This window comes from Halichoeres trimaculatus, unplaced genomic scaffold (assembly GCF_033239565.1).
Source record: "Halichoeres trimaculatus isolate MK-OKI-2021-1 unplaced genomic scaffold, fHalTri1.1 fHalTri1_scaffold_8, whole genome shotgun sequence".
NCBI classification, from domain to species: Eukaryota; Metazoa; Chordata; class Actinopteri; order Labriformes; family Labridae; genus Halichoeres; species Halichoeres trimaculatus.
The window spans coordinates 28,720,188-28,731,124 of record NW_027437186.1 but is presented as its reverse complement, the minus strand read 5'-3'; the positions used below and the strand labels follow the sequence as shown (position 1 = coordinate 28,731,124).

Here is a 10,937-nt window from a genome sequence, read left to right as displayed (position 1 = left end):
CACCTGGCGTACAAAGGTCCACAGTCACAGCTGCAGAACTCATGCCAGTTTCCACAAACTTTTATTGGGCAACATGAATGGTGCAAATTGGATTGTGCTGATTGCTCCAGAGAGTGTGCAGAACATTCTGGCATCAAAATAAAAGCTATTTTTCTGCATAGAAGTAGGCAATCTTATTTGTGCACGGTGGGAACAACAATAACATAAATTAAAGCTGCTGTTTTTGGATTGCAAAAGCCTTTTCAAAGTCCATCCATATTTGTGCTCAAGTGTTTGGCAGACATGTACAGGATCTCACCGGTCAGATACATTTTTGTAGTATTTATAATTTTGGATGATGCACACCAAAAACAGAAATGTGTCATATCAGGATGACTAGCTTGTCTTTTTTTTTTTTTAATGCTGCATGTTCTCAAGCGCTCAAAAATGTTCAACCTTAAAGTCTCAGTGGTTTTAGAAAAAGAAGAAGAGGTTTTCAGAGGATGCACTGAATATAGACCCTGTTCCCTGCAGTATATCTGCTCTGAGGACCTCCTAACCTCCTTAATTCCTGTGCTCTCTGGGAACTGAGCAGCTGACTTGTTCTCCGTTAGTCTGCAAAGGTCATTATCCTCATTAAAACTATGCAAGGATGTCTCCTCTTGTACCATTCTGGCAGTCAAACTGTGGCCATGTTCCTGCCTGAGTGGTCACAGAGAGAGTTAGTGTGTCTCTGTCATCAGTGAACAGAACAATCAATTCCACAGCCCCATTAAGTAACTCCACATCCAGGCACAGTGAGCTCACTGAACACAGAGAGCTAATTTTGGAGCCAAGCAGCACTCAAACAACCACCTGCTTCCTGTCTGTCACCGAGCTGCAGACTGCGGTGGTGGACGACACAGACAGAGACAGACAGACAGGAGCAGTGTGCTGGAGGAGCTCTGTAAGAATGTCTGGGAGCAAGCAACTACCGAACCTGGCGATCATTAAAGAACTGGAGCTCATCTTGGATTCCTGCTCCCTGGAGCTCACACCGGTGGATGAAGTCTGGCCTAATCTGTACATAGGAAATGTGTGAGTTTCTCATGATGGATGCAAAGAAAAGATAATCAGTGAGTTAATGTGCATTATTAAAGTGAATGTATCTTAAAGTTGTTTCCTATTTTTACTTCATTTGTGTTTTTGTGTGTTTTCCAGAGCTGTAGCACAAAACAAGAAGACACTACAAAAGCTGGGCATCACTCACGTTCTGAATGCAGCTCACTCCAAGCAGGGCAGCATCGGAGACCAGAGCTTTTATGGGAACACCTGTATTTACTATGGCATCCCGGCGGAGGATTCTGATCACTTTGACTTGAGTCAATACATCAAGCCTGCTGCAGACTTTATACACAAAGCCCTGAAGAACAAAGACGGTACGATCATCAAATTAAACACTCTTTCACCAAATTCACACAGCAGCTCTGAAGTCTCAGGGAGGGAATTTTAAATTTTGCTCCCAAAATCAGATAAACAATCTGACGTGCCAACATTAGCTTAACTGCTCTCATAATTTCCAAGCTAAAGTGACATTTTACAGTAAACAGACATTCCACGGTAAATATCTCATGTTATATTGTAAAATAAAGCAAGATAACTAAAAAACAATATTGTCAGACAAAAGGTGATAACACCAATGCAACTTAGAGCAAGTGTTTGATGTAATCACTAGAGCTACTCAGGCACAAATTGATGTCAGTTACTTTACTAAAGCTTGTTAGCACAGCAGGCTTCTCTGAAATGACAGCTTTCTTAAAGCAATGTGTAAACTGCAAAATTTTATCTTCCCACCATGAGGGTAACAATTGCTACTGACTGTTATTATTTTTGTGGTAACAATGCTCTCCTTTCTTTCATTACAGGTAAAGTTCTGGTGCATTGCATCATGGGTGTCAGTCGATCAGCCACTCTGGTCCTGGCGTATTTAATGCTGCATCAGCGTCTCCCTCTGAGAGAAACTCTGAGACGAGTCATCCAAAAACGAGCAATTTACCCCAACAGGAACTTCCTGTCTCTCCTCCTCAAACTGGACGAGCAGCTGACTCTCAGGCGGAGGTTGTGTCCTCTTCTCTGACCTTACAACTCTTCCAAAATCAATCCATAACATAATCTCCAGACTTTTCTCTGCCCCACATAAATCAGAATGGACAATATTTGTGCTGGAGGATATTTTGTTGGACTGGTCATGAAGAAGGTTTCTGGGTACAGAGGCTGTAATGTTATGTACTATATTTCCTAAGGGAGATTTTTCATATTCAAACTGTATTCAAATAATATCTGTCAACTTTATCAGGCATATGTGCATGCTTTGTAAATAGAAACATGTTGTAATTATACATTTAATATATTTTTGACCATTTTATTAAAACTGAGACCTACATTCATTAAAAAGTTTTGAGTTCTTATTTCATATGCCTTAAAGTTTACTAACTGTTTGAACTACCAAAAAAAAGTCTTTTTTTTCAACAACTAATCCTAGAACTAATGTTTAAATATGGTTTTGCCATGTCATACTACATTTTAAGCTTAATGTTTAGTTATTTTGAACAGATCAAAGGTCTCAAATTTGTTTTTCAACTTGCAGTTATCAAACAAAATATGCATATTTCACAATTATTGTTACTATTTTAAAATATTACACTGGCCTACAAATTAAGTTGTATCTTATTGTTAACACTTAGATGCAGTTTTTAATTAAGTATTTAAGTATAAGAAGAAGATAAAATTAACAGGAAATAAAGCTGGAGTTCAATGAGAAAATTAACAAACATCTTAAATAATGAATTTGGCAAGAATTACCTTGCACTTGAAAGTTAAATTTGTATTTTGAAGTCACCTAAAGGGGGAAAAAAGGAGTACTAAACTTCTAGACACATGTTATTACATTGTGTATTTACTTTGCACCATGGTTATTGTTTCTTCTTGCCACAAAGTGCACTAAGAATAAGAAACCTGTTTGATTTATGCAAAAAAATTCACAACAAATGCTGGTTAAATTCAGATGTCACTGCTGGTTGTTATTCTCAGCTCACATTTCTTAAAGGAGCAGCGCAGCAGAGCTTCACTCTGCTCGGGAACAGCAACACAAAGACAAATACAGCACAGTCTATATTTGAGTTACATAACAGTCTGTGATCATGGAAACGCAGACTGACCCAGGGTGATGCCACAGCATGGAAATGAAGTGAATACATCTATCTCTACATGCCTGTGTGCTGGTGAATACTGGAGGATGTTTTGTTAGAACAGAGTGTTTGATTACAGAGTTATAAAAGGAAGCAGTCCTGGTGTGTTCATAGGGAAATAGGAGCAAGCCCGGGGGAAGAAAAGTGAGCTCTGCCTTGGATTGAGGTGAGTTCATGTAGGATTTGAAGAATTATGTGTTTGTTAGAGTGTATGTTGCAAATAAAAAGTCAGTACTAGTGTGTCTTTGTGCATAATTAGAGCCTGTTAGATCATTTTTAAGATAAAGTGAAAGCCCAGCATGTGTTTATGTTTCTATGTGTGTCAGTATGTCTCTTAAGGATTCATCATATGAGCCTCCGACTGTGTCCGAGCTGCTGGAGGTTCTCCTGGCAGACAGAAAACCGACTGGACACGTCAATCAAGTGTGGCCCAATGTTTACATCGGCAATGAGTGGGTTTCATATGGTCGCCCCGAGGGACAAAAGAAGGCAACATTTAAAATAGAACCAGAGAAAACTAAATTTTGAAGTTTACAGAACAATAATGCAGCAACATTTTGCTAAATTCAACATCTATTTAAAAAAAAAAATCATCTGAATAGAGAGACCAATTTGGAGACTCAACACTTCCCAGAGCATTATGTCAGAAAATTTAAAATTTCGCAAAAGAAAGAAAGAAATTTCTAAAATGAGACATTCCTTCAGAAATAAGTTTAACTTAAAAAAAAACCAATTTAACCAACAGAACAAAACTACATGTGGCAGTAATATCTCACGAAACATTACAAAACAGCTTTGGCTTCAAAAAATAGGGAAACCAACGTTAAAAAAATGATTTATTAATCTTTTTCATTTAAAACAGAAATGTGGAGGGGAGTATCTTAAAAAATAAATAACTTTTTCATGTGGTTTTCATACAGCCCTACATTTTGTTTTCACTTATGAAAGAAACATTTAATTTAACAACTAAATTTCATGACAAAAATTTCAAAAACAAAGAAAAAAAATTGACAAGAAAAACCCCAATATTTTTTTTAAAATACAAAACTAGCTTAAATTCACAAAAATCACTAAATGATTGAAAGAAACAAAATCAGTTTAGAAAGGAATTTTTTTTGCAATAAATATATCCTCAGAGAGGAAAGTGTTTTCTCAACACAGCATTTTTTTTTTAATAGATGAATGGAAAAAAAAGTAAGAAATTTCCCAAAACACCAATCACTAGTAGAAGAACACTGCATAAAACCAAGGAACAATGCATATTATACACAATTCTAGCTAATAGAAATAATTTTTCAGAAAACACACTCATACAAACAGCCTTCACATGGTACGTATTCTGGGGCTGTTGGCTTAGTTTTCCTGTTTTGTGAAATGTTTCAATGTATTTGACATGTTCTGTTTTTTTTCAAATGTGTTTCAACCTTCTGGGTCAACGTTAGTTACACTAACATGCACTGAACAACAAACCATCAATAAACACAGTTCACTTAACAGATGTCAATATGTGACTGGGTTTCAGGGTCGCCGCCCGTGACAAGCCCCTGCTCCACAGCCTGGGCATCACGCACATAGTGAATGCTGCTCATGGACCCTCTAACCCCGACCCTGGACCCTGTTTCTATGTCAAAACCGGCCCACGTTTCTACAGAGACATGAAGGTGGATTATTATGGGGTGGAGGCTGATGACGCCATAGGGTTTATACTGAGTCCTTTCTTCTACCCAACTGCACGATACATCAGAGCTGCACTGGCCATGGGAGGTAAGTTCATGAAATCTGCAATTGAACAGTCAGTATATCACGGTTAAATGTCTAAATGAAAGAATGGTGTGTGTGTCTGCACTAGGACGGGTGTTTGTTCACTGTTTAATGGGTGTCAGCCGCTCTGCCACATTGGTGCTGGCCTTCCTGATGATTGTTGAGGGCCTGAGGCTTCAGGAGGCGGTTGCTGCCATCAGGCCGCACAGAGACATCTGTCCGAACCCCGGCTTCCTGCAGCAGCTCCGCAGCCTGGACATGGGCTTGGAGAGGGAGAGGAGGAGACGAAGACAGGCTCTAACACTGTAACACCACAGAAAGACACACACAAAGTCATCAACAGTAACATGTACAAACACACACACATACACACAGGCACATTTTTATTGCTACAGGGGTCAAGAGGAGGTGACGCCATCGCTGACAGATCTGAGGCAATTACTCTGGACCAACAGGAAGCCGGTGGAACCTGTCAACCAAGTCTGGCCGAACCTGTACATCGGAGATGAGTGAGAATCTCAACCTGCAGATGGATGTGTTGTCAAAAACATGTTACATCAAATCATTTTGTATGTGTCGTGTGTCTGCAGGTCTGTGGCGAGAGATAAGTCCACGCTGTCCTCTCTGGGTGTGACTCACATTATGAACGCTGCAGCAGGTCGACATCGAATTAACACAGGTCTACTCTTCTACAAAGACCTTGATGTGGTGTACCTCGGAGTCGAAGCTGCAGACCATCCAGAGTTTGACCTTCGACCTTTCTTCAATTCCTCTGCACTGTTCATAGACGGTGCTTTGAGGCAGAGTGGTCAGTTTGACAGTACGGCAGCAGACTCATCCACACATCAAAAACACAAGTTAAATCACATAATTACAACATGAACTGCTTTTATATGTGTAGTTTTGACTTCATTTCTGTGTAAACTTATTTATTTAAAGATGTCTGGGGAGACTCATCTACATTTAATGTGACAAAGACATGAGCCTGCTTTTTAAACTCCTGCTCCTTCATACATTACTTATGCAGCTAACAAGTCCTGATTTCATTACTTGAGTCTACATTTCCAAATTGAATAAAGTGATATGTCACTGTCTGTGTCAGGGAAGGTGTTTGTGCACTGTGCCATGGGTGTGAGTCGCTCTGGTGCGCTGGTTCTTGCGTATCTGATGATCTGCCACGGCCTGTCCTTAGTGGATGCCATCACAGCTGTGCGTCTGAACAGAGACATTGGACCCAACTCTGGTTTTCTGGAGCAGCTGAGGCAGCTGGAGCTGAGCCTCAGAGACATTAAAGAGGACGACCACGCTGTTACTCCATGAGGAAAAGACACGCCACCTGTCCCTCACTTATTCTATTCAAATGGTGTTTTCTGTCAGTGCAATTCAGACACACTAACAGGAATCTCACCTGTTACATAAGCTTCTAATCTTGTACAAATCTCCATGGTAAAATGTAACAAATGAATGCTTCAGCTTTTATGCCTCCAGAAATAACTGCACTGACAAATGTGACGTGATCCCCACACCTGTCCACACATAAGTGACATTCTTACAACACGACTCTCTGAACCTCTTTCTGTTTGCTGGCGTTATTTCTCATGACTAAGTGTGTTTCTGTATTATCACATCTTTAAAAAATGTATAACTGTGCTGTATGAGGCATTAGATCACATTAGAGCCTGTGTGTGTGAGAGAGAGTGAGTGTGTGTGTCAGGTTTCGAAGTCAGGTGTTGAAGCCCTGATGCCTAAAAATATCACCTTTAACACAGAGCCTGACAGAGCAGTTACCATCCCGAATCAGTATTTTTGTCTCCATGCTTGATGCACACACACACGCGCGCACACGAGCATGCACACACACTCTCAAAGCTTACACATGTCCACAGTGGAAAAGTTCAGATGAAGGTCTGGGATTCTGCTCCAAAACGGATTTAATTTCACACAGGAACGAGAGGTAACTTAAGTTTTCTACTTATTATCTTGAAGACTAGACAAACATTAACAAAGCAATGTGTCTGTTTTTCTTTTGTTTTTGTTTTTTTTATTTTTGGCATTGTTATGTAACTGAAACCTGAAGTGGCACTGTCTAGCTCTAGTTCATCGAGGGACAATACAACAGTCAGTGTTTGAACAAACTGTGTTTAGAGGTTTAATATTGAAACTACAACCCCAAATCAATCTGATGAAAGTTAGCTGGACATTTATAAGTTATTCAGAGTGATTAAAGAATAGTTTTTAAACGTGATCTGTTTGTTTACCAAATTTGTCTTTATGAAGTTGTCCGTTTTTGCTGTACTGATCCTGTTAGAGATATATCTATCACAAAGTGACAACTTTTAGCCTCTGATAGCAACAGCTGAACTGTACCCAGAAGAAACACAAAATCAGACACAACAAAGCCCTTCAGTGAATGAAGAGAAGTTTAAAGTAAATATACTATTATTTTAACAACTTAAATGTCTGTATAAACTTTTATAAGCATGTAGACTGTGGATGACAAATATCCTTATACTGCCTTTTCTTACATTCCTCTCTTGTTGCTTATATTCAAAGCGTGAACGCTAATGAACAGTTGTAAGGTCTCCAGTAAGCTCAAGGCACAACTTTTCTTCTCAAGACATTTTTTCCCATAAAGTTTAAACTTTATGGGCGGCGGCATATTTCTTTAAGAAGTTATGCTTTTGTAAAACTGCTACAAGGCATACATTTACATAAAGAATCAAAACCCAAAGAATGAATTCAAAAAGGCACAAAATTTTGACACTTTGCTAAACCAAAACATAGTTTTTGTGCTCACCGCTAGTTTACAGCTCTGCTAACTATAAATTGTCTAAATTAAAAAGTTTTTTTGGAAAAAAGTGCCCAAGAAAATCTTTGCTAGAGAACAAGCAGCACCAAATAGTCCACAGTTGGAAATTAGTGAATTTACTCTTTAGAGGAGGAGACAGTATGGAAGCAAAATGCATCTTATATTAGTCTCAAATGAGCTTATTTAAAGTTTTATTAATTGAAATGATTTTTTAATTCAAGTTATTTTAGGCAATAAATTATATGTTAAACAAATAATTAAAAGCCTGTTATGTTGAATTCAAGTGCCCTGTTTGTCTGAAAAAGAGCCCAAAACCAGTAATATACCCATTAAATCAGTGAACTAATCTTTACAAGTCTGTATCATATGTCACTTCTTTACAGGTGTTAGAATGACATCCTTATACCTGTGATTAAACGTGGATGTGTGTTTTCTCTGAGCAGCGGAGGTGAGCCATGTCATCCTCAAGTGTAAAGTCCAGGAGCAAGAACCCATATGCTGCAGTCCAGGTAGACCCAGACAGTGACTACATCACACCAGGAACTTTAGACCTAGAACAGCTGTTCTGGACAGGAACCGGGGCTCCTTATGCACACGTAAACCAAGTCTGGCCCAGAATCTACATCGGTGACGAGTGAGTAAATACACAAAGATAGTTCTCCAGTTCGACATAAACACCTATGGCAGCTTAATACTGAGTGTGTGTGTCTGTAATCAGGAAAACAGCTCTTGAGTGTTCTGGACTAAAGGAGCTGGGTATCACACATGTCCTGAATGCAGCAGAGGGGAAGTGGAATAATGTACTGACTGGTGCTGACTACTACAGTGACGTGAACATTGAGTACTTTGGAGTCGAGGCTGATGACAAACCCACCTTCAACATCTCACAGTTCTTCTGTCCTGCAACCCAGTTCATCCACGAGGCCCTCAGTCAGCCCGAGAGTGAGTCCTGAAGCCATCACAGCCCTTATTAAGGATCCTCCTCTAAAGATGAAGCTCACCGTTTATCAATGTGTATTTTTTTTTTCTTTGTAGACAAGGTCCTGGTGCACTGTGTGATGGGCCGGAGCAGGTCAGCATCTCTGGTGCTGGCGTACCTGATGATGAAACAAAGCCTAACAGTCGTGGATGCTGTTGAGCATGTGAAACAGCATCGCTGCATCCTACCCAACCATGGTTTTCTGAAACAGCTCAGAGCGCTGGACATCACGTTACAGGAGGAGAGGCTGAGGGAAAAACATCAGACCAATGATACACAATAGATCTACAATATGTTTACAATGTATATAAAACTGTTGATTACCTTTGAATACATCTCAGGAATGAAAAAAGCTCTTTGTTTCTATAACTGTTGAATAATCAAACCCTGTTTTGATTGTAAAGTCTGTTTCTTGTTTGAAAATGCCAAATTCAAGAATGTTGTTGACTGGTTTGCATAGTTAATCATTTTCCATAAAATGTATTCCATTTTTCAGATGAGGTTTTCCTTTATGTCTCAATTTGCGATTGCAGCTGAATGCTGACAACATAGTCAAACTAGCTTAATCAAACAATAGAGTTAAGGTTCTTTGGTCTGTAGTGCTTGATTTTATTATCACTTATCCATAAGTGTGTTTGATATTTTAACAATATTTAAGCTAAATATTGATCAATGACAAATACATGGAGTTTTGTTTTTCAACATTAGATTATTTAGATCATTCACACCTTTAGCTATCTAACCCTTCCAAACATCACTGGGTGGGTGTTTCAACCATAAACCCACAACATAAGGCAACATTTCCAACCACTGTCCCATGTGTAAGAAAGCCCTGCAGGACCATGACTTCATCCTTTCTTTTCGCGAGATAATAAGATAACTAAGTTGTTATCTAAAGAAAACGCTAGAAATAAACCGTATGAAACCATGACCTTTATGGCTTCTGAGCATGCATTATCCAACTTATTCAATATTCCCATTACTTTAGCTAGCAACTTTAAACAAACAGCATACTTTTCTTTTTCTTTTAATTTTCTAATTGAACAAAAGCCTGTCAGCCATAGCCATTAAAGTGTTTACAAGTGTAACCTTTTCACTAAAAGCCATTTATGTAAGCTACTAGTTAACTTTTGAAGCTAACAGTTACAACAGTTTTGCAACTTAAGCTAAGCTAGCCTCTTCGCCAGCCGCGTCAAGCTATTTAAACCAATGACCATTTGCTTTTCGCCAGTTATTTTAATTTTGGCTAAGCCTTTCTACATAATTCTATTACTATTTACGCTGACCAAAAATTAGATTACATTTTGGCAAATAGCTTGCAACAGTTGCCTTGGTAGAAAAAAAAACTATTTTAAAATCCCAAATAATTTCTGTAAATAAAAGAAAAAATAAATTAAAAAAAAATCTTCACAATTAGCTTTGATGAAGCTTCCTCTCCTCACGTAACAGGCTAAAAACTGTGATAGTTTCAAGTTTGCTACCACTTTAAATCAGACAATTAACTCTTGATTAAAGCACTACCTATTACTTATTCAGGCATCAAGATTTCAGCTGCCAGACACAGATGTTTCCATAATCACTGTTTGAAATGAATTTGTTTCAAGTGGCTTAAAAAATGTTGAATTAAAGCTCTATCTTAAAAGCCTTAAAATATATATTAGCACAAATACTGAAACAGAAAAATAAAAATTGCAGTTGAATTCATCATGCAGCTTTGACTAATCAGGAGTTGTTGCAGTCAAGCACAGAGAAAGGCAACTTGAGGACCACTTATGCCTTCACTAAAAGTTTAAATAAGGCTTTTTGGTGTACCTGAAGACAGTAAAAAAGGGACAGCAGGCATGGTTTTTGTATTAACGGAAATGTATTTCAAACAGCTCTGGTATGCACAAAACTGAGCAAACTATCATGAACTGTTTGGAGGTGTACAGCTGACTTGTATTCAAGTATTCAAAGTTGCTCAGACCACTGAATAACACTTACTCAGGTAAATGGTGAGGTTTGAAAAAATTTGGCCCCGCGTCACAAGTGTGGTCTGAGCCTCATTTTAACTTGTGTTTCATTAATATATGACTGAAAACCAGGGGAGTTTTATTATCATTCACTTCTGATGGAAAGAAAAAAAACTGTTTTGAAGTTGAGTTAGATATTTCAAGTTAGAGGACTGGATCAACACACTTAG

The 10,937-nt window shown here is 38.5% G+C and overlaps 4 protein-coding genes across 5 annotated transcripts; all 4 read left to right on the top strand.

Moving 5' to 3' along the window:
* Positions 1-879: 879 nt before the first annotated feature.
* LOC141795351 (dual specificity protein phosphatase 13A-like) lies at positions 880-2,297 on the top strand. Of its 2 annotated transcripts, none has more exons than XM_074676194.1 (3): positions 880-1,056; positions 1,180-1,397; positions 1,884-2,297. In XM_074676194.1, exons 1-3 carry the CDS (start codon positions 932-934, stop codon positions 2,093-2,095), a joined length of 555 nt encoding a protein of 184 aa, XP_074532295.1. In that variant the 5' UTR covers positions 880-931; the 3' UTR covers positions 2,096-2,297. The 2 variants fall into 2 exon arrangements, with proteins under 2 accessions (XP_074532295.1, XP_074532296.1); XM_074676195.1 differs by having other exon boundaries at positions 959-1,094.
* Positions 2,298-3,105: 808 nt separating this feature from the next.
* On the top strand, positions 3,106-5,410 carry LOC141795102 (dual specificity protein phosphatase 13B-like). Its single transcript, XM_074675870.1, has 4 exons — positions 3,106-3,372; positions 3,533-3,658; positions 4,729-4,970; positions 5,056-5,410. The coding sequence occupies exons 2-4, from the start codon at positions 3,534-3,536 to the stop codon at positions 5,274-5,276; spliced, it is 588 nt and encodes a 195-aa protein (XP_074531971.1). The 5' UTR covers positions 3,106-3,372; position 3,533; the 3' UTR covers positions 5,277-5,410.
* LOC141795103 (dual specificity protein phosphatase 13B-like) lies at positions 5,283-6,292 on the top strand (the record flags this gene model as incomplete). Its single annotated transcript, XM_074675871.1, has 3 exons — positions 5,283-5,476; positions 5,558-5,775; positions 6,070-6,292. Coding segments are annotated over 3 exons (630 nt in total), but the record flags the coding sequence as incomplete, so codon positions are not given.
* A 515-nt stretch (positions 6,293-6,807) lies between these two features.
* On the top strand, positions 6,808-9,038 carry LOC141795313 (dual specificity phosphatase 29-like). The gene is made up of 4 exons (XM_074676148.1): positions 6,808-6,921; positions 8,220-8,410; positions 8,495-8,718; positions 8,812-9,038. The coding sequence occupies exons 2-4, from the start codon at positions 8,232-8,234 to the stop codon at positions 9,036-9,038; spliced, it is 630 nt and encodes a 209-aa protein (XP_074532249.1). The 5' UTR covers positions 6,808-6,921; positions 8,220-8,231.
* The last annotated feature ends 1,899 nt before the right edge of the window (positions 9,039-10,937 follow it).

Excerpts from the sequence above, each read along its gene's own strand:
- LOC141795351 (XM_074676194.1), top strand. The coding sequence starts at position 932 with ATGTCTGGGAGCAAGCAACTACCGAACCTGGCGATCATTAAAGAACTG. Across the intron at positions 1,057-1,179 it reads AATCTGTACATAGGAAATGT|AGCTGTAGCACAAAACAAGA; the intron begins GTGAGTTTCTCA and ends TGTGTTTTCCAG. Across the intron at positions 1,398-1,883 it reads AGCCCTGAAGAACAAAGACG|GTAAAGTTCTGGTGCATTGC; the intron begins GTACGATCATCA and ends CTTTCATTACAG.
- LOC141795102 (XM_074675870.1), top strand. The coding sequence starts at position 3,534 with ATGTCTCTTAAGGATTCATCATATGAGCCTCCGACTGTGTCCGAGCTG. Across the intron at positions 3,659-4,728 it reads AATGTTTACATCGGCAATGA|GGTCGCCGCCCGTGACAAGC; the intron begins GTGGGTTTCATA and ends ACTGGGTTTCAG. Across the intron at positions 4,971-5,055 it reads AGCTGCACTGGCCATGGGAG|GACGGGTGTTTGTTCACTGT; the intron begins GTAAGTTCATGA and ends TGTCTGCACTAG.
- LOC141795313 (XM_074676148.1), top strand. The coding sequence starts at position 8,232 with ATGTCATCCTCAAGTGTAAAGTCCAGGAGCAAGAACCCATATGCTGCA. Across the intron at positions 8,411-8,494 it reads AGAATCTACATCGGTGACGA|GAAAACAGCTCTTGAGTGTT; the intron begins GTGAGTAAATAC and ends GTCTGTAATCAG. Across the intron at positions 8,719-8,811 it reads GGCCCTCAGTCAGCCCGAGA|ACAAGGTCCTGGTGCACTGT; the intron begins GTGAGTCCTGAA and ends TTTTCTTTGTAG.